A 22,301-nucleotide genomic window follows, 5' to 3' on the forward strand; every position below is an offset into this window, starting at 1 on the left:
ATTTAGCGAGATCCTTAAATGAAAACCATGGAAAATCCTGAGTCAATGTCAGCACTGGACACGGGGAGACAGTGTGACAGAGATCAGGTGAGGGAGCAGGTGAGAGGGCGATGTCCCAGGTCCCAGGTGTGGCTCCCAGTGTCCCCAGCGTGGGGTTGGGGGCAGGAGATTAGTCCTGGGGGTTCCTGGTCTCAGAGTTTCACTTCTCCCTCAGCAACCTGTGTCAGTGCCTTCTGCCCGGATATTCGTGACGTAACCCCAGTCCTCACTTCCATTGGGCGTTTCTGTCTAGATCAGCCAATCAGCGTCTGCGACGCTCCCAGTTATAAACTGCCAGCAATCGCAAGGGAGTCAGAATCCACTTGATTCCTTCAGTATGTGGGAGGTGCGACCCCTCCTGCTGCTGCTCTCGGGGGCCCTGGCCCTGACCCAGACCCGGGCGGGTGAGTGCGGGGTCGGGAGGGGAGTTCGTTGCGGGGGGAAGGGTGGAAATTTCCAGGCATTGCTGTGCAGGACCCCCTAGAAGGAGTTTCTGGGGTTCCCTGCCCGGGTGCCTGCCCCCGAATGTTCCTTCTTGTCCCCCCAACCTTCAACTCCGCCCGCGCCCCCTAAGCCTCGCCCTTGTCGGTTCCTCCCAGGTTTCCTATCTCCCTCCCCCCCTCCACCTTCCCCCATCACCCTGGCCCCTGGGCGCGCGGGGCGGCGGGTCTCACCCCTTCCCCTCCCCCAGGCCCCCACTCCCTGCGGTATTTCGACACCGGCGTGTCCCGGCCCGACCTTGGGGACTCCCGCTTCATCTCCGTCGGCTACGTGGACGACACAGAGTTCGTGCGCTTCGACAGCGACTCCGCGAGTCAGAGGTTGGAGCCGCGGGCGCCGTGGGTGGAGCAGGAGGGACCCGAGTACTGGGAGCGGAACACGCGGAGAGCCAAGGGCACCGCACAGACTTTCCGAGCGAACCTGAACACCGCGCTACGCTACTACAACCAGAGCGAGGCGGGTGAGCGCGGCCGGGTATGGACGAGCCAACACGGGGACGGGCCGGGTCGCCCGAGGCGGGTCCGAGCATCCCGGAGGCTGAGGGACCCGCCCCGGACCTTGACCGGAAGGGACCGGGCCCCGGTTTCGTTTTCGTTCCAGTCTAATCTGTGCGGGGCGGGTCAGACTCTCACACGTACCAGAGGATGTTCGGCTGCGACGTGGGGTCCGACGGGCGCCTCCTGCGCGGGTACCGTCAATCCGCCTACGACGGCGCCGACTACATCGCCCTGAACGAGGACCTGCGCTCCTGGACGGCGGCGGCGGGCACGCAGGCTTGGCGAACCCAGCAAAAGTGGGAGCAGGAGGGTTGGGCTGAGCACTGGAGGAACTACATGGAGGGCAGGTGCCTAGAGTCTCTCCGCAGATACCTGGAGCACGGGAAGGACACGCTGCTGCGCGCAGGTACCGGGTCCCTGAGGGTGAGGACCCCTGACCGCCCCTGGCTGGGCGACTCCCCACAAGGGGGGACACAAGAGGGTTCAGTGTCAGAACAGCGCCCCTTCCTCAGTCAGGAGAGGGACGGACCCCCTGGTTTCCATGTTCTGTACCCGCCCTCCCCTCAGGCCCACCCTGTGTCCACAGGACTGTGAAGGACCCGAGTGTCCCTGGGGGAGGGGCGAGCTCCTCTGAAATAACGAATGTGGGTTCCTGGACCCGGCAGCCATCTGTGAACTCGCTCAGGTCTTAGCTCTGACTCCTGCTTCTCTCACTCTCACCCTCCTCCCAGGGCAGGACCAGAGTCACTGTGTCCTAGAGACCCTAACCTCCTACCCAAACCCTGTTCTAGAACTTTCCAAGCAATAGGATTTTATCCAGTTTCTCCAGCCAAGTTTGTGTCTGGATTTTTGCTTCCTATTCCAAACCAATGATCCTGTTCAACCCCATTATGCAAGTGACCAAAAGTGTGAACTTTCTCATTTTCACTCCTTAGAACCCCCCAGGAGACACATAACCCACCACCCCTTCTCTGACCGGGAGGTCACCCTGAGGTGCTGGGCCCTGGACTTCTACCCTGCTGAGATCACCCTAACCTGGCAGCGTGATGGGGAGGACCTGACCCAGGACACAGAGCTGGTGGAGACCAGGCCTTCGGGGGATGGAACCTTCCAGAAGTGGGCGGCTGTGGTGGTGCCTTCTGGAGAGGAGCAGAGATACATGTGCCGTGTGCAGCACCAGGGACTGCTGGAGCCTGTCGCCCTGAGATGGGGTAAGGAGGGGGACAGGACACAGAGCCTGTTCTCAGGGGCATCAGGGTTGGCCCCTCTGGGGAACTACTGAGGGTCAGGCTGAGACTGGGGTCAGACCCTCTCTTCCTTCCCAGAGCCCCCTTCTCAGTCCACCATCCTCACTGTGGGCATCATTGTTGGCCTGGCTCTCCTCGGGGCTGTGATCACTGGAGTTGTGGTGGTAGTTGTGATCAGCAGGAGGAAGCGCTCAGGTAAGACGGGGGAAGCAGGTGATGGGAATCTGTCCAACCTGGCAAGTCTTGAGTCTTGTCCCCCTTTAGAGTTCCCCGTATATTAGTTCTCCTGCCGCATTATCAGGAGCACCACCCACCCCTGTGCAGTTGCTCACACTCCCCCTGTGTGTGCCGCTCTCAGGTTTGCTCACGAAAGACACTTTCGCCTCCATAAGCAGGGGATGAACATGGGTCCCAGTGTCCCAGGTCATAGAAACAGTCCCTGCTGAGCACGTACCGCCAGGAGAAGGCTCCTCAGTCATGGAGTATTTCCTTCCTGCGTGTTTTCTGGTCCTGCCCTCAGTCTTCAGAGTTCTGACACTTCCCTGGGGTCCAGGCCTAGAGAGCTGCTCTGTGGCCTCAGGACCCAGTGCTCTTCCTCACCTTCCCTGGGATGTTTCCTTCCCGCAGGTGAGAAAGGAGGACAGTACACTCAGGCTGCAAGTAAGTGTGGGCAGGGCTGGGGCCCTGGAATCCTGGGGATAGGGATTGGGAGCTCCTGCACCCCTAGTTCCTCCTCTAGTCCTAACCCCTGTGGCTCTGACCTTGCCCTGTTTGTTCTTCCCCAGACAGCGACAGTTCCCAAGGCTCTGATGAGTCTCTCTCGAATCCTAGAGGTGAGACTCTGGAGGCTGGAATGGGTGGGATTAGGCAGAGGGGACAGGACTGGGCTTGGCGGTTCTTTGAGAGGGATGCTGGGAGCTTGCTCAGGATGTCACCACTTCTGTCACTCACCTGAGTCTCTTCATTCTTTTCTCTTACAGTGTGAGACAGCTGCCCCGCTGGGTTTCCTCACATCCCAGTGTTGTTATTCAAGAACTGCTGATTCTCTTTCTGCCCTGGGACCTGAGTGTGTCTGTCCTGCCACTTACGGTGATGGGAGAGACTGGCCCACCCCTGCCCACCGGGCCCTCCCCACACTGACCTGCGTTCTCTTGCTGATGCTCTGGGCTGTGCCAGCAGAGACAGGAGTCAGCCGTCTCCATGTGTTAGCTTCTTGTTTTCCTGAATAATGTTTCTCCCTTACTGAAATAAGCATCTGATTTGCACTTTTTCTAATTCCTGTTTTGTGGGATTGAGGGTTAATAAAGGAAATCCCTGAAATTTGAGAAGGAACAAATGGAAATCCTGAGACCTTCCATGTGTTTTCTGTTTTGATTTGAGTCTGTCCCAGATGTGACAGGAGAGGCTTGAGGGGATGGCGGGTGGGTGGGGGGAGCAGGGAGACAGACCTTTGCCCAGTCTGTCTCTGTCTCAGCCACTGTGGGTTCTGATGTGGTCACTCATCTGTCTGGGTCATCTCTCCTCCTCCTTGTCCTGGTCCCTCAGTAGTACCACGTCCCACAGGCCCTTGCTCACAGGGACTCAGGTCACACTTGTCCTCATCCTGTCCCAGAACCGTGGGCAGTGAGGGCTTCTGTGCTGGTCAGTCTAGGTTCAGTCCTGAGCCTGCTCCTCAGCCCCATCTGGGTGTTTCTATGTTACTTCTGTGCAGTAGACTGCCTGTTCTCTTGTACACACATTCATAGCTCATTCTCTCAGTGTGTGTTCCCATCTCTGAGCCTCAGGAAGCATTTGCCTCTCACTGTCCCCTCAAGACCAGCCTGAACCCTGCACACAGTAGCCTCTGTGGTATCAAGAGTTGAGTTTTCACCACAATGAGATATCACTTCACACCACAGAGACTGGCCCATATCCACAAGAACCAGTGCTGGCACGGATGGGGTGAGAAAGGGACACGCCTTCACTGTTGGTGGGAATGCCGACTGGTTCAGCCCTTTTGGAAAACAGTATGGATGATTCTCAAAAAATTAGAAATTGAGCTCCCATTTGATCCAGCAATACCACTCCTGGGAATATATCCGAGAGAGGCAAAAATGTGTAGTCGAAGTGACATCTGCAATTGTCTGTTTATTGCAGCACTCTTTACAATAGCCAGAATCTGGAAAAAACCTGAGTGCCCAAGAACAGATGACTGGTTAAAGAAACTTTGGTACATTTACACAATGGAGTACTATGTAGCTGTTAGAAAAGACGAAGTCACAAAATTTACATGCAAGTGGTACTACATGGAAAGTATCATGTTAAGCAAAATGACTCAGAAAGAAAGGGATAGACACAGAAAGATTGCATTCATCTGGGGAACATAAAGTAACAAAATAGGAAACTAACACACAAGAATGGCGGAGATTAGTACCAGGAATTTTACTCCATGACTTGGAGGCCAACCACACATACTAGGGGAAAAGGGAGCTCAGATAAAGAGGGGAACACCAAATAAAGGTGTTGGGAAGATCCTCCCAGGATGGGAGAAGCATGCTGAAAGTAGACTATAGACCAAACATGATTGCCACTCAATGTCTCTTTTGCAAACCACAACACCCAAAAGGAGAGAGAGAACAGAGGGGAATGCCCTGCCACAGAGACAGGTTGGGATGGGGGGGATGGGGGTGGGAGGGATACTGGGATCCGTGGTGGTGGGAAATGGGCACTGGTGGAGGGATGGGTACTTGATCATTGTATAATTGAAACCCAAGCCCAAAAATGTGTAAGTCTGCAACTGTACCTCATGATGTCTCACTATTAAAAATTTTTTTAATAAAAAAGAAGAGAGATGAGTTTTCAGACTTGCCATGTTGGAATTCAGCCATCCCACCTACTTTCAAACTTAGGGGTTAGAAAATGGGATCTTGAACCCAAGATCCTCTTCTAAGAGAGAGTGCTGTGAGCTGTGGGGTGTTAGTGTGGGAGGGAGGTAAAGGGAGGGTGAGAAGCTCTTGTGAGAAAAGTGGAGGTGACATCGATGTCACTTGGAGTAGACATTGTAGCTGCTACAGCACAGTATGTCGGTTGATGTTGCATGAAATAGACAGTGTCTCTACTATAGTCTACACTGATCCTCTGTCTACCCACTGTGCAGATATGGGGTTATTTTGGGGTCCATCAAACAACAGAGAATTAAAATCAGGCAAAACTAAACCACAATGCCCAAAAGTAGAGAGAGAATATGGGGAAATTGTCTGCCATGGAAGCAGGGGGAGGGTTAGAAAGGGGGGACATTGGTGGTAAGAATGGTTGCTGGTGGAGGGATGGGTATCTGATCATTTTATGACTGAAATTCAAATATGAAAGCGTGCTTTGTTTGTTTTGCTTTTTTAAAAGTAGTTCACAATATTTCATTACATTTAATATTCAAACAACAATCCCACCACCATTACACATTTTCACTACCATATTATGGGTGTTTCTATCCCGAATTTCAATCCCTGCCCCAAAGCAAAACCAAAATAATATATTTTGTATTGTTTGCTACAAAAAACGGATAAAATGCTACAAAAAAAGTGTCCTTAGAGGAAAGAGTGTGGAGATTGAAACATGAAAGCTTTGTAACTGTATCTCATGATAATTCAATAAAAAAGAAAAATATAAGAAAATCAGGCAAAATTTACCAGCCTTTGAGCTTTAATAGGAAGGGACAGACTTACGGCTGAAAATATAATAACCAAAGCGAATGTCCTGGTTTGAAATTGGTAATCTGCGGGGAATGGGACCCACTTATAAGAGTGTGGGGACTGGGACAGTGGCTGTTTTCCTTGCCCTGTCAGTGTGGCTCCACAGGAAGGCGACCTTTGAGGGAATATGGAATGATGTGAGGGTCTGTCTGTGTGGGTATCTGGGGCCATGCAGGGAATGTCAGTGTAAATGCACCAGGGCAGGCGCGAGTCTGTGTCAGGGAAGAGGAGGCAGCAGTGTGGCTGGAGCAGTCACTGAGATGAGGTCCTGGTGCCTTCAGGTCACGAGGCTGCTGTGACTCTGGAAGATTTGCCTTTTATCTAAGAGGGGCAGCTACAGGCAGGTTTGAATGAAAGTTGAGGCTGGTGCAATTATTTCTGGGTGTTCAGTCTGGCTGCTGTGCAGATGGACAGGTGAGGGGACAAAGAACTGCAGGGAACTGGGAAACTGGTGCAGATTCCAGGGAAGAGATGTTGAGGGCTTTGGGGTGTGAACAGGTGAAATAATGGAACTGACTGGATTCTGCAGGCATTTGAAGCTGGACTTTACAGCATTTCCCAATGTATGGAATCTGGGTTTGATCCTGGCACCCTGTGTGGTCCCCTGAGCAATGCCAGGACTGATTCCTGAGTGCAGAGCCAGGAGTAAATTCTAAGTACCGGCCCAAAACAGAAATATAGTAAGGGAATAATAACTGTCAAAATAGAACTGAAGATTTTGTCTATAGAACAGAACTTACTTGGAGGGGGAGGGGTCTTTGGGACATGGCAGAGGGAAGTGGGGTCTCTGGTGGTGGGAGTGATATTATATATGAAAAGTTTCATTTTTTCATCATCCTGTTATTCGTCGATTGCCTCGAGCAGGCCCCTGTAAAGTCTCTTTCATCCTAGCCCTGAAATTATATTCAAGGCTCTTTAGGAGAACCTTGTAACAATGATGGGTATCATTCTCCTACATGAAAAGTATGAGTAACAATATTGTAAACCCATGTGCCTAAATTAAAATGCCAAAAAAGGGGGTAGGCTAAAAATGTTTAAAATATTCTTTAAAAACATAAGGGGGTATGGTGCCACCAGCAGGTCAATCTGTACCTGTGCGGCGAGTGCATCAGCAGCCTGATGGCACCATCAGACTTTCAGATACCCCAAAATTGTTGCTGTGCCTTTGGCCAGACCCCAAAAACTTGGGGCAAAGTTTACTAAGAAAGTAAATGGCCAAAAGTTAGGTATGTGGGAGAAACACCCACAAACCATCTCTGGCTCAGCTATATAATTGGAGGCATGGCCTCTCTGGTTCCTGAGCGAACTGCTTAACGGTCATAGTCCCAGAGACTCAGAAATGAATCTCGGAACCCAAAAGTTTTTGGCAGAAATGCATCCTGTTCCTGGAGTAGGTTACTGGCGCTGGGCCTCTCCAAGTGGAAATAGGTTTCGTGCCTTGGCCTGTTCCCTTTGGCGGCCCAGTGACCACCATCTTCCAGAGGTCACTGGACAGTCAGGTTTGGGCCTGCAGTGACAAGACATGCGGGGCCTCACCAGATGGGGGTGGAATCAGCCCTTTCCTCCCCATCCCAGCGAGACCCCGAGTCGCCGCCTACAAACAGCCTCTCTGGCTGCTGATCAAGCTCATTAATGGCCATGATCCCAGAGACTCAGAAACAAATCTCAAAACCTAGCAACTTTTGACAGAAATGCATTTGGACCACATACAAGGTGGCCACCACCTCAGAGCTTCTTAGAAAGCCAGGTATGAGCTAGTGGTGACAGGGCAACTGCAGTCTCATGGGAAGGGGGGTGGTACCGGCTCGTCCTTCACGCCCTACCGAGGTCACAAGTTGCCCCCCACAAGCGGCTCTCCGGTACAGCCATGGCTCCAGAGGCAAAAGGACTTAATCCAGAGCCCGGCATCTTGCAGCAGAAAAGTGAATGGACCATGCATTAAACTAGGGTGCCATGCCTCACCGGGAGGGAAAGGGTATTGCTCCCTTCCACCTTCCCCCCACCCCCCGCAGCAGCAAGGTGGCTGCCACCTCAGAGCTTATAGGAAAGCCAGGTGTGAGCCGGTGGTGATGGGGCAACTGCAGTCTCATGGGAAGGGGGAGAGTTCTGGCTCATCCTTCACACCCTACCGAGATCACAAGTAGCCACCCACGAGTGGCTTTCCAGCACAGCCATAACACCAGGCACACAGAAACCAGTGTCATAATGATCTGGCTCTTTGCAGAAATCCAAAATCACAAGGCCACTATTCTGCAATTCTGACCATGGTTCGATCAGCAATTCTGATTGTTGGGGGGGGAAATTCTAAACAATAATGGTGCATCTTTTGTCAAAACAATGAATGTAATCAATGTAGAGAAGAGTTAAGTGGAAATCATCTGCCTTACAGGCTTTGGGAGGGGTGGGAGGGGGGTATATTGGGTTTCTTGGTGGTGAAAAATGAGTACTGGTGAAGGGAGAGGTGTTTGATCAATGTATGACCGAGACTTAGACCTGAAAGCTTAGTAACTTTTCCCACAGTGATTCAATAAATAAATGGAAGAAGAAAAAATAAAATTATGGAGAAAAAACATTTTGTAAGGCCTTCTTGCCCACTCTAACGAGACCCTGAGTTGCTGCCCACTAATGGATCCTCCGGCTACTTACTGATCTCCTTAACGGCCATGATTCCAGAGGCACAAAAACCAATCTCAAAACCCAGCGGCTTTTGGAAAAAATCCCTCCAGACTTAATAGTTGAAATAGCTGTCCTCCCATTGTTCATCCATTTGCTCAAGCGGGCCCAGTAACATCTCCATTTTGAGATTTGTTCTTACTGTGTTTGGCATATTGAATACGTCACAGATAGCTTGCCAGGCTTTGCCGTGTGGGCGAGATACTCGCGGCAGCTTGCCAGGCTCTCTGAGAGGGGCGGAGGAATCAAACCCGGGCTGGCTGCGTGCAAGGCAAGCACCCTACCACTGTGCTATCGCACAGCAGTGATAGCAGTCATGCGACATCATTCACTCTTCATAATCAGCAATCGAAAACAAATTATTTAATGATGCCTTTTTGGCAGGTCTTGATTTTGGGGGAAAATTCCAAATAATAATGGTGGGTCTCTTGTTGTAATATTGAATGTGATCAAAGTGGAGAGAGAGTAAAGTGGAAATCATCTGCCACACAGGCAGGGGGAGGGGTGGGATGGGGGTATACTGGAGTTCTTATTGGTGGAAAATGTGCACTGGTGAAGGGGTGAATGTTTGATCTTTGTATGACCGAGACTTAAACCCAAAAGCTTTGTAACTGTTCACATGGTCATTCAATAAAAATAAAGAAATAAAAGAATCTGAGATGAATTCTAACCTACTTTAAAGGTAAAGGTAAAGGTAAAGGCCCTCCCGTTGATTGTCGATTTGCTCGAGCGGGCCCAGTAACATCTCCATTGGAGACTTTGTTGTTACTGTGTCTGGCATATCGAATACTCTCGGTAGCTTGCCGGGCTCTCCGAGAACCTACTTTAAAAACAAATTTTAAGTTTGTCTTCAAATACAAGTATTTATATGCACTAGTTTTGGTTATTTTTGCATATATTTATCCGATCCCTGAAATGTATATGGAGATACTATTTTATGGAACTTATTGCAGACTAATAAAAATAGTTTTAGGAGTGATAAAAAACATAATGTAAGGGTCAGAGAGATAGTTCAGGGGGTAGGGTAATTTTCTTGCACACACCCAACCCAGGTTTGATCCCTAGTATTGAAAGAATCCATATTAGGACATTAAATTCTTGTATGCTTCAGCTAACCTGCTACATTGCTTTCTGTAAAACTCCTTGGCTGCTTCGCACTTGGGGAAAGGGAGGGAACCTGGAATGTGAATTGGGCATAACTTCTTGAAAACCCAAGTATGGTAGGATTCAGGTGCATTCACCATTCCAGGGATGTATTGTCTCAGCAAAGACCCCTGTCGACGTTTTGGGTAAAGGATAACTTAGGATGTGTGCAGACTGCCCACACTCCAGGAATGTATTGTTCTAGCTAAGACCCTTGTAAATGTCGTGGGTAATGGATAACTCAAAATGTGGGAGATGACCTAAGGCTTAATGATTCCGGCTATGACTTTGCTTGTGCTGACAATCAATGCACGTAAAGGCTGATCTTTGAATCTATAGGCTAAGGAGTGATGTGATTTTAAATGGATTGGTCAAGAAAGTATATGTTGTTGCAAATCTATTGGCTATGAAATGCGCGGGCTTTGTTGTAACGGTTGATGAAGGCCTATATAAGATCCCCTTTGAAGAAGCTCGGGGCCCTCAGCCACTGCCCACTCTGGGGTATGCTGTGGAGTCCCAACATGCTGGTCTAAATAAACCCCGTTTGTACTCCTCCAGGAATTGTGTCTGTCTGGTCTCTCCATGCCTCCCAGGGCCAGGGGACTCCCGATCCCAACAGTATCCCATATGGTTTCCTGAGCCCACCAAGGAGTTATGAGTTATGAGTGCAGAGCCAGAGTAACCCCTGAGCACTTCCAGGTGTATCCCCAAAACAACAACAAATACCACCCCACAGTATATGAAGAACAGCTGTGCAACTGCTGTTCTATATTAAGGGACAGGGACCAGGGAGTCTCCTAATTGCGCTCTGGGGCTCAGGGGCCCCTCCCAGAGATAACAGGTCAGTCTAGCAGATGGCTCAATTCTAGGTCCAACAACTTAGTGTTTCTGGGGCCCTGAGGTGTCTCAGAACACTGGAATCAACATGGGGCTTCCAAGGTGACAGCCTGGGGTCAGGGTGCATTTTTTATATGTTAGTTACTCTCTAACACAAAACCCAGTAATGAGCACAGCTTGTTGGAATTTAAGAAGTTTATAGAAGGGGTTGGAGTGAGAGCACAGCCTGTAGGGCATTTGCCATGCACGCGACTGACCCGGTTCGATTACCAGCATCCCCTATCACCAGGAGTAATTCCTGAAGGCAGAGCCAGGAGTAACCCCTGTGCATCACCGGGTGTGACCCAAAAAGGAAAAAAGAAAGTTTACAGAAGCTTTTGCTCAAGAAGGATAAAAAAGATAAGAAGGAAAACCCTTACAACATGTGTAACTTATATTCTATTACCCTTTACCAGAGGGGAATAGAACTCTCACTTTAGTGGTTCATTTAAGTTCTTTTTGTTTTATTGCCTATTAAATGTTCCTGGTATCATATATGATGAAAAGGGGTTATGTTTTGAGGAAATAAGAGATACATGAATGGCAGAAATATAAATTTCCCAGTAAAAAGAGGAATAGGTGGTAATCTTTGCAAAGTTTTCTCCTTTCTTACTAAAGTAATATAAGGCATATTTCGTATTTTAAAAATATCTTCACATCGTTCAATGAAAAATTTGTTCAATGTATTATAAAAATAATAGCATCTTAACTCTCAAGGATGGCTAATAAAATAGTAAAGAGAGTTTCAATTGGGCTAAATATAAAAAGTGTATTCTAGTCAAGCCTCTTAAAGAATTGAATGAAAAGTTGATACTTCTGTGTATATTTTGATAATTACTTTAAAAACAGCAGACTTGTATAGTTAATTGAATACTAACACACTGCAATCTCAAGAAGAGGACTTTTTAATGGTCTGTATCTTGAAGAAATTTATGTATTTTGTGTCTTTTTATAGCAAGTTTGAGAAAAATAGGTGAGTAATGTGTGCTTTTAAATAACTTTGTTACAAAATACTTTAGTAGAAGCTTTGTTTAAAAAATGTCACTGTATGTGTGTACATATACATATGATTTTTGAAATATAGAAGATTAAGGATCTTGTATTTATCATTTAAGTTTGATCACTTGATCACTTGACTTCCCGTTAATCATCGATTTGCTCGAGCGGGCGCCAGTAACGTCTCCATTTGTCCCTGTCTCGTGCTAGTGTAGCCCAATGGTGTCTGTTCGTTCTAGGAACACGAAGATCCTCAAACCGATCGTTCAGGATCTTGATGAAGAAGTTTGACCATCTGGTAGGTCTTTTGACGTCCCGTGGCATCCATTCTGTAATGACTAGTCTTGCGGTCGTCTCCAAATCTCATTATGTGTCCAGCCCATCTGATTTTCGAAGCCTTGGCAAAAGAGACAGCGTCCCTAATTCTTGACCGTAAATGGAGGTCGGAACTCCCTATTCTTTCTCTCATTTGAGTGAAACGTGATACTCCAAGCATAGCTCTTTCTATTCCTCCTCTTTGGGAGACCTGAATAGAGTTCTCATCCTGTTTGCATAGGGCCCAGGTCTCTGGGGCATATGTTAATGCAGCAAGAACAGTGGAATCAAAGAGATGTGGCGTTCCAAGCCACTCTCTTCCTCCTGCACAACTCAGGCGCATGATCATTCATCATGTTGACTTCTCGACCTAGGTACACATAACTGTTGCATTCGGAGATGGACGTTCCTTTGAGAGCGAATGGAGTGTCAGGAACAAATGCTGTTTCTCATAAACATTGTCTTCGTAAGATTCAGCTGTAGTCCGACCTTTCCACACTCACGGTTAGAGTTGGCCAGCATTTGTGCCGCTTGGCTAATGTTTGGTGTTTTTAGAACAAACTTAAACTTTTAAGTTTAGAGACCATTTTTTCCTGACCACACATATATTATCTCTACGATGCTTTTGAATCTTTTGAATTGAACTGATGTCTCTTTAAGTAACAGAATGCAAGTTTGACATTATGTTATTTTACTATCTTCATATAAGCAACCTGAAGGTGTGTTATACTCTAGCCTCAACACTAATTTGTTCAAGTTGTACACTTGAATAGGCAATACTTGAGAAACATTAAATTAGCTAGAATAGGTAGATTCCTTAATTTCATCTTCAAAGCATTATTAAATAACTTTCATTTGGAAAGATACTTGTGCATTTTACATGTTTTGCTACTTGGTTGACCTTAGGTCTTCTGTACTGATAGTTTTGATTGATATCAGAGGTATGAAACATAAAAGATAACTTGACAAAAATAAAAATAACAAGTGCAGTGCAGGTGGGTCTTAAGCACTCTGACGATGGAGGAAGTATAGTAATTTTTAGACTAAAAGCATAAGAATTAGCATTATTTTAACAATGTTGCTTTAACTACAGACAAAAAAAAGACAACAAAAAAATGTTTGGTCAACTTTATGGGCACACTGAGCAGGATGTTGCCCAAAATAGGTTGAACCTAATGCCAGGGCCTCTCTGGGCATATTCATGTCCCTTTTTCCTCTTCAGTGTGAACTCTACACTTGATCTTAGCCAAAAGGCCGAGAAGCGCCCACCAACTGGCCCCGTGGCACCGTGTAATCCCATCAACGGCCAAGACTCAGAGACTATAAAACCCAGTTCCCGGAAAGAGAACAGCACAGAGTCTCCTGCCCCCGCACCTGGCTGTCCTCGCCGGGGCCCCTTGGAGGGAAGCAGGTTGAGTTTCCCACCATGCCACCACCATGCTGAGACCACTCTCCGCACAAATGAAGTACTGGCAGAGGAACAAAGGCTTGCGGGTCCCGGGACTGTGATCTCCAAGCCTACTCGGATCGGGGCTGAGCATCCTCCACCCAGATCCTCCAAATTCCAGTAGGCGGGGGTCACACCCACCAACTGGCCCCCTGGCGCCATGTAATCCCATCAACGGCCAAGACTCAGAGACTATAAAACCCAGCTCCTGGACGCGTGCGGCCACATTTGCGGAATGAGATAATAACATCTTATTATCTCATTCCTACTTTGGACAAACTGGTAGCCTACCGAATGTAACCTGCCCACATGGCAGAGTCTGGCAAACTCCCCGTGGTGTACCCAATATGCCAAATGCCAGTAACAATGATGGGTCTCATTCTCCTAATTCTGAAAGAACCTTGAACATCCTCAGGGCTAGGACGAACGAGACATTACTGGGGCCTGCCCTAGGCAATCGACGAATAACACGATGGTTGTGATCGTGATCGTGAGTGTGAACTCTCAGTCCAAAGTGCTGGATCCTCAGTTTCTTCCAGAAGCCAGAGCACTTCAACCACTAAGGAAACCTGCGAGTGCTTTAAGCTCCAGGAGAAAGCACACAGGACAATCCCTTGAGAGCTGGGACATCTAGAGAGAATAAGCTCCCACCTGACATTAGGAGGAGCAACGCTTCCTTCCTGCTCTCAGTAAATGTGATGAAAGTTTCTTCAGCTACTTCTCTTCCCACTTTGGGGAGCTTCTTCATGCTCAGACAGGAACCAGTACCGTCTTACTGTCACTTCTGGCAGTTTCTTTCCCTGTTCAGCCCTGAAAAATTAATACAAAATAAAGAAAGTGAAGGGACAGAAAGTCAAGGCTGTCAGAAAATATTGGAATTTGAGCTAGCAAAGATTTCACAAATCATTCTAATTATACAGATGAAGGAAAGTCAATTGTGAAGGTTATTAAGGCAAGTAGGTGATAAAACATGGATGTAAACCTAGGACTTCTGACCCAACCACGATTTTCAGGAGTATAAACAGAGGCTGAAGATGTGGGAAAGCAGCTGGAGTGTTGTCTCTTCCTGACACTTTCCATCATCGACCCATAGAGATCAAATGGAGATTCGGGCACTGGAGTGACAGGTCTCACACAGCTGGCCCCGTCCTACAGTGCGTGTAAGTTGTTTGGTCACAAAGTTTAAGCTACAAATTGGCTACAACTCTAATAATCTTTCCTCAAAACCTCTTGGCTAGAAACAAAATTAGAACAACATATGGAACTGAGAACTCCAGGACCATAGATGATCTTTTTATCCAAGCCTACAAAGGTATGAAAAAGGTAGGAAAAAAAATCCATTCACCGAGTGAATGAATCAAGTGAACAGGTTCAAAAAACACTAATAAAAATCCTTAGGGTCTGCATTTTGTTCATTGTTCCATGGAACAGCTTTCCCCCCAGGGAGAACAGACAGAAGTCATTGACAATGTCAACTAGGAACAGCAATTTGTGTGGGTGATCAGTGGTCTGCCTCTGCCAGTGTGAGCAGCACAATGCTTTGGAGGGTCCCTATTCAGCACTGGGGGCTGGTTTGGTGAACCCATTGTCTTAAGACAACCCAGAGCTGCTGGGGGCTCCCTCACTCAGCGTCACTCAGTCTCCTCTGTGTGCACATCTCCTTGGGGTCCCAGGCAATGGCTGGTCGAGCATCTCTCCCCTCCAAATATCAGTCTCCAACCTCTATCTCAGGAGCAGAGATCTGAAACCCCCTCTCACAACAACTCTGCCTTCATCTGACATTATCTAACACTGGAGGAGAGGCTCCCGAATGCTTCACCAAAAGCAGTCTTTGTTCATTTCCTACTTCCTGTCAATATAGTTTTAACAACAAACAAAATATATATAATTGGTCATTTATGTTCATATACTGTTATAAATGTTTTTGATATTAGCATGAAATAGACTTATAACATCATTTTGGGGTCAGAGAAGCAGGTAGGGTGTTTGCTCTGCACACAGCTGATTCGAGTTCAATCTCCATCACCCCATATGGTCCCCAAACCCAGCAGGAGTGTTCCCTGAGTACAGAGCCAGGAAAAATGCCTAAGCACTATTGGGTGTGGCCCCAAAAAACTAAAAAACAAAGGAAGGAAGGAAGGAAGGAAGAAGAAAATCAGTATCATCTGAAATTAGAGAAAATAAGCCCCAATCTGCAACTTAGATCGTAGACTGAGCTTGCCTTTCCCGCGGAGATGATGCAACTCTAGCTAAGAGGAATCATCACCATCTCTGATGATTCTCCTTTTAAATTTTTTCTATTCATTAAAGAACCATGATTTATAAAGTTACTGTAGCTAATATTTCATCACCAATCTCTTCACCAATATCAACTATCGTTCTCCGTCTTTGGAAACAAGACATTTCTTTCCTTTAGAACCAAAACCACTGAAGATATATTTACTTATAATCTTGAATTTTACACTGAGATTTTAAAATAGGCCCATAGTCATCTGACTATCCCTCCATTCCTTCAGTTGTTTTTCTTGTGCCCTTTATAAAGGGTGCATGGAGAAAGGAACCAAAGAGCTCCCCTCTTCTCCCCCTTCCTTTCTTCTCCTTCGTTCCCCCCTCCTTTCCCCCTTCCCTTCCCTTCCTTCCCTTCCTTCCCTTCCATGCCCTGCCCTTCTCTTCTCTTTCCTACCATTCCTCTCTTCTCCTTTCCTGTATTCTCTGCTCTTCCTTATGTGTTTGAGTTATACAACATAACTCAAAGAATGGGGAATGGAAGTGCGGGAAAATGTCTGAAAGTTAACTATAGTTTACCAGTCAATTACAGAGCTAACACCTGCTCTAATAATTACGCACCAGACAATAAATTCACCCTTACCCATTGCTTCCTGTGCCTGATCCTCACAAAACCCATCCCTCCCCACAGGCGTCCACTAGCAGGCCCTGCCCTGCCCCTTTCTCTGCTTCTTCCCTCTCCACTCCATTGGGCCTCTATCCCCTAAGGTCATTATTTCCTCCCTCCTTTACTTTTTTTTAATTAGACATTCACTGTATATTTCCAGTCCAGGACCTTGGGGTTTTTAACCTCTTTTATCCTCCAATTCATCCTAGGGACCAAAACTTCGAATTTAGAATTGATTCCAGTGGAATCAGCAGCAGCAGGAATAAGTGACAGAGACCTCGAGATCAATATCTCATCTCAGCACAGTGAGGGCACCAGTACGCTTGTGGGGCTCACTCTGGCTCTGGGGAGCAGCAATTATGAACTGAAGTTATTGTTATTGTCCTATATTTTTAATTTTTTAAAAAAATTACTGATTAAGATTTGTGGTTTACAATGTTATTAACAAAGATTTGTCGTGTACATGTTGCTTAATCACACTTGAAGCCAGTGCTCACAGTTATAAATGAGGAGGAGACTCTATGTATGTTTAGGGAAACTAGTCAGACACAGCACCTGACGCGGGATAGGGCGCCCCCTAGTGTGTACAGTCTGTCCTGTTGCTGGGAACCCTGGAGAGCTCCCTGCGAGGACGCACAATTCGGACTGAGTGTCTTTCAGCGCTATGGCCACACGGGGGTGCCGCTGCTCTGCCCGCTCCTACCTTGCAGGGGTGGGGTTGTGGTCTGACTCAGGCTGTGATGCTGGCCTGGAGGAGGACATTCATGGGATGAAGATACCTTCAGAGCAGTCCTGGGGTCAGGCTCGGGATCCGGGAGGAGAATTGCGGAAAGGAAACCTCTGAAACCTGTGCTGTGTCTGAGGTTCCATCATGGCGCCAGAACCTCTTGATACCAAACCTAGAAACTACAAGGTAACTTCCCTTCCACTCCCTGTTCCTTTTCTTAGCAACATTCTTCATCTTTTATCACTACCACATTTCTAGAGCTAGTAAGTCCATGTCAGGACAGTATCACGAATCTCCACACTATATTTAGATGTTACTGTTTTCTTTTCTCTCCGAGGATCCCATCCGATGATCATACACCCAGAGTGAGGTCCCAGTCATGTCTCCCAAAGGCGCCTCCAGTTGAGTTGGGTCTCAGATTCTCCTTGTCTTTGATAACATGGCATTGTAGTCATTGGGTTCCTGGACGAAGCCCAGGGTTCACCCAAAGGAGCCTGGATCTCCACTGACCATGTCCACCCTTTAATTCTCCTCAACACCAGCAGTTTTGAGTTCATACTTCATTTTCCAAACTGATATTTTATTTTTACCAAATGGAAAAAACTTGTCGAGTCAAAATTCTAATACTTCTACAAGTTTGAGGTCCCCAATATTCATGTACCCCATTTCCTGAGGCAATCAGTGTTTTCCTTTTAAGCGACTCTCTCATTGTTATCCAAGTTGACTGTTCACAATTATCTGTCACAATTGTTAAAAATATTCCTATGTATTTGTATAAGTTTAATTATTTCGATATACATCAAACAAAACAAAAGATTAAAGGCAGAAGAAAAATCCATCTATCTTCTGATGAGACAGAGAAGATAAACACTTGAAAAGTGTAATAGGTAAAGGATCTCCTTTTTTACAACACCCTTTATTGTTGGAATCATTTTTTTCCCTTTCCCTTCTAATTTTGGAGTGGAAACTCCTGAGTGCTCAGGAGAACTCTGAGAGAGTCCCCGGGTCTCCTGTGCCACATCTGGAGGTGTTCTGGGGACCAGGTGGTGTCAGATCGAATCTGGTTTCATGGACCAATTAATCCCTGGAATAACTTCTATTTTTTTGAAACTTTATTTAGGCACCGTGATTTACAAAGTTGTTCATCATACAGTCGTTTCAATACAATGTTCCACACCAATTCTACCACCAGTGGAACCTTCCCTCCACCCAAGTCCCCAGTTTCCCACCCATCCCTTAAGCATGCTCACTTAGCAGCACAAAATAGTTTATTTCATATTTCTTGTTATAACACATGCTAAAACATAAATTATTCCTGCATTAAGAATTCCCTTTGTAGTGACAGTTTTTCTTGAGGTGGAGGTGAATGATGGTGTGGCACATACGTGCTAGCTCTCGGAGGTTGCACAGGCATGCTGGCTCTCTGAGGTTGCACACATGCTCTGGCACCCTGAGGTTGCACATGTTAACTGTGGTGTCAGCACACTCGGCTGCACTGCTCGTTATTTTGGTTGCACACACTGGCATTCCCACTTCCCCAAGTCTGCCCCCTTTGCAGGAAACAAATAATTTTCTTGATCCAATCCAGGTATCCGCCTTACCTGGCGCAGGGGTCCTTCCCGGGGCTGCGGGACTGAAAAGACCCACGCAAAGCCGGTTTCTAAGGTCAAGCTGCCTGCGAGGGACTGGAACCAGTAAGCAGAAGGCCCACGGGAATAGCCCTTTCTCCTCCTCCCATTCAATCCAGGTATCCTCTGTGTTAGTGTGTACCGTGTGCACTTGCGCATGCCTCCCACGTGCTCATGTGTGCTATGTGTGCTTGTGCCCTGCTCATGCGCTCATGTGTGCTATGTGTGCATATGCACTCTGCCCACCTGCCCATGTGAGCTATGCGCACTTGCAGAACCTGCCCATGTGCTCATTTGTGCCACGTGCACTGTGCGCTTGCGTGCCCCGTCCAGGTGCTCCTGTGTTCCAAGTGCACTTGTGCGCTGCCCATGTGCATGGGCGCAGCACCAGAGCACCCCAACCTAGGTTCCGGGGAGTCAGCTGCGGTGCCCAAGGGGCGTTCAGGGTGCAGGGCTAGCTCTTCCTCCGGCCGGGTGGTGCCCCTGTGGCCCCTGCTGTCCATGGAGACCTGCGACTCCTGGGTCCTATCGGACCCTGCTAGGGACAGCCAGAGTGGCCGTCAGTGCTTCGCTAGGGACTTACACAGAAGGTGAAACTGGGCAGATGGAGAGCAGCTCTCAGAAGTCAGGGCCAGAGGGAAAGTGCAGCAGGGAGGGCGCTGGCCCTGCCTGCAACCCACCTGGGGCCCATCCCTAGCACCTCCTATAGCCCCCCAAGCTCGCCAAGAGTGATCCCTGAGTGCAGAACCGGAAGTAAATGCTGAGCAGCCCAGGGTGTGCCCTCCATCCCAATAAAAGGTCAAGACAACAACAGGGGTCTAAGGAGGCTCCTGGACAAGCACCCCCACCCCTGCAGCCCGAGGTGTGAGTTTTGGCCCTGCCAGTGTGTCCCTCTTGTGACCTGCAGCTACGTGTGTGTGAGCCTCAACTAACATGGGAAGCCCCGGTGGGCACCGCCACTAAGAATGCCCGAGAGTGGTCATCACAACATAGAGGGAAGCAGATGGAGAAGGAAGGGAGCGCACTCATTCCTATAGTATCCGAAGTAGGGAAAGATAAGCCCGCTTTGCACCCTCCCCTCCCTATCTTGGGACCTTTGTGACAGCTGGTTGGTCACACAAATCTGACTGTGCATGTGTACTTACAGAGTTTGGTTTGGTTTTCTGTGTCATTTGTAGCTACAGAGGGGACACAGGTTTGCATCTTGCTTTTTCATTGTATAGTTGGGCATCTTCCTGAGGCTCGCCCCAGTGTGACCCCGTTTGAATACTTTCCTAAGGTCTCAAGGATGTCCCATAGGTGATCTGCCTGGTTCCTCCTGGATGGATGTTTCTTTTGCACAATGCTCTGCTCTCACAGGGAATAGGGTAGTGGCTATGCCTGTGTGTGCAGTTGCATTTCTGTCTGTGTATCCTTTTCAAAAAGTGCTGTGTGATCTTATTGAGATGAGAGAGATAGTTCAGGGGCTGAGTGCATGCTTTGCATGTGGTATGGCCAGGTTTGATCCATGGCACCACATGGTCCCCTGCACATTACCAGGGGCAGAACTGGATTAGCCCCTGAGGTCCGCTGGGTATGACCCAGAAAAACAAAAAAGTGTGAGTTGCTGGACGTTTCTAAGCTGCCCTTCAGAGTCATCCAGCCTGCATACCTGCCTGCCTGCCTGCCTGCCTTCCATTCCTAAGGTATATTTAGTAACACTTTTGGAGCTGGGAGAGAGTAGTTGTTAGGGCTTCTGCCATGTTTGTACTGACCCAAGTTAGATTTCCAACTGGATTCATGTGGTTCCCTAAGCACTTTAGGGTGCAGCCCTGAATTCCCCTTGAGCACCATTGACTGTGGCCTTGAAGATCCCAGCGCTGCGTGGATGACCTGGATGTCCCCCGACCTGCAGGGGTCGCCTGGAGACCCCCAGACTGAAGGGGTGGCCTGGATACCCCCAGATCTGCCAGTGTCACCTGATTATCTGCAGAAACACAGGGTCTGAGCATTAAACTGATAGCCCCATTGTCCTAGAATCACTGGTGGGGCTGGAGACCACCTGAGCATGCTTGGAAACCCCCTCAACTCAACGCCCCCATACACACAGTATAAATAATAATGTGTGGTCAACATAGCTACTTCGAGATCAGAATGAACATGGCTCTGTACGTGGGGACAGAGGCCACTGATTGGTGATGGGGGAGAGTCCTGGAACCTGTGGCAGGAGGGATGTAGTATTTGTTCTAATTCATCTCTAGAGGACCAGCATTGATTCAGAGCATTACCGTGCAGTTTAATGTCCTGTGATCCTATCAGACAGTGTTGCTTGTTTCAGTGGCTCTGTGCATGAGACAACTGCATCTTGCATGAGTCACTCACTCAAGTGTCCTGCAGGACCAACTCTGAGATGTTGCTTCCAGATGTTTCTCCACATGTGATACTTTCCTCCTTCTCTATGGGTCATATCTTCTGGCAGTGCCCTCCTCATCACCCACCTCTATACCAGCTCCTTGCCAAACAAGCCACCTTCAGGCTCACAACCAATGCGAACTCCAGTCTCTGGTAAACATGGGAGAGCTCAGCGAGATCAGAAGTGGTTTGGGCTGACTCAGAATACTTCCTCAGTTTGTGAGTTTATAGTTTCTTATTGCTTAGAAGTCAGGCCTGGGCCCCTTCCAATGCGGACCCTTGGAACTCAGTAACTGTATGACTTAGTCTTTGTTGTGTAAGTCATTGTACTGGTTTTCCTAAGTTATCTATTTTCATCACGCTCAATTCAAGGAAATAAAACAATCAGAAGAATAGGTTTCACAGGGTCGGAATGATAGTATAACAGGTAGAACATGTGCCTCGCACGCGGCCGACCTCAGTTCTAATCCCCGGCATCCCATATGGTTCCCCAAGCACTGCCAGGACTAATTCCTGAGTGCAGAGCCAGGAGTAACCCCTGAGTATCGCTGGGTGTGACCCAAAAAATTAAAAAAAGAACACTTTTCAGTTATTCAGAGTAGGAAGGGTCCGACAGGGACTCCTTCAGGCCCCACGTGGAGAAAGTACCACATTCTGACCCAGCAAGCAGAAGAATCTCATTCATGTCACATAATAGGAGTGATTTATAGGCACTTGGCTAGAACGAGGCAGTTCTGTGTCATCTGTGAATCTTGGTGAAAAAGATAGACTGACCTGTGACAAGAAAACAGTCCAAATGTCAGTCTGACTGTCTGAGTGTATGGCCTATAATTTAGTATCATGGTACTTTAGTATCATGGTACTTTAGTATCATGGTAATTCAGTATCATGGTACACAAGTATCATGGTACAGATGGTCGGCGGGTATCAGGACTATTACAGGGAAGGGAGAGGCAGAGAGATCAAGGAGCTCCTGCAGCTCCTCTCTGTGCTGCAGACACTGCAGCAAGTCCCCTCGCTGGCTTGGCGGTTAGTCCTATGTAAGCCTCACGGCCGGATACAAAACTCAATACCAAAGCAAATGATTGAATTGCCGCCACGAAGATGGTGCAAGGAGCTGGAACACATGCATCTGGGAGCCACAGGTTGGACCCTTGGGGCACTCCACGGTTCCCCAAGTACCACCAAGAGCAACCCTGG

The 22,301-nt window shown here is 47.9% G+C and overlaps 1 protein-coding gene and 1 long non-coding RNA gene across 4 annotated transcripts in view; both read left to right on the forward strand.

Moving 5' to 3' along the window:
• Nucleotides 1-342: 342 nt before the first annotated feature.
• Nucleotides 343-22,301, forward strand: part of LOC130035205 (patr class I histocompatibility antigen, A-108 alpha chain-like) — an 86,189-nt gene continuing 64,230 nt past the window's right edge. For 2 of the 3 annotated variants that reach the window (XM_056126769.1, XM_056126770.1), the window contains exon 1: nucleotides 343-443. In XM_056126769.1, coding sequence (XP_055982744.1) covers nucleotides 377-443 — 67 coding nt within the window. In that variant the 5' untranslated portion in view covers nucleotides 343-376. The remainder of the gene's footprint in view (nucleotides 444-22,301) is intronic. The other variant, XM_056126771.1, reaches the window with a different exon arrangement.
• LOC130035224 (uncharacterized) lies at nucleotides 2,784-3,413 on the forward strand. Its single transcript, XR_008794223.1, has 3 exons — nucleotides 2,784-2,944; nucleotides 3,070-3,117; nucleotides 3,265-3,413. It is a non-coding gene; the product is annotated as an uncharacterized LOC130035224 (long non-coding RNA).

The sequence above is a fragment of the Sorex fumeus genome, unplaced genomic scaffold (assembly GCF_029834395.1).
Source record: "Sorex fumeus unplaced genomic scaffold, SorFum_2.1 ptg000063l, whole genome shotgun sequence".
NCBI lineage: Eukaryota > Metazoa > Chordata > Mammalia > Eulipotyphla > Soricidae > Sorex > Sorex fumeus.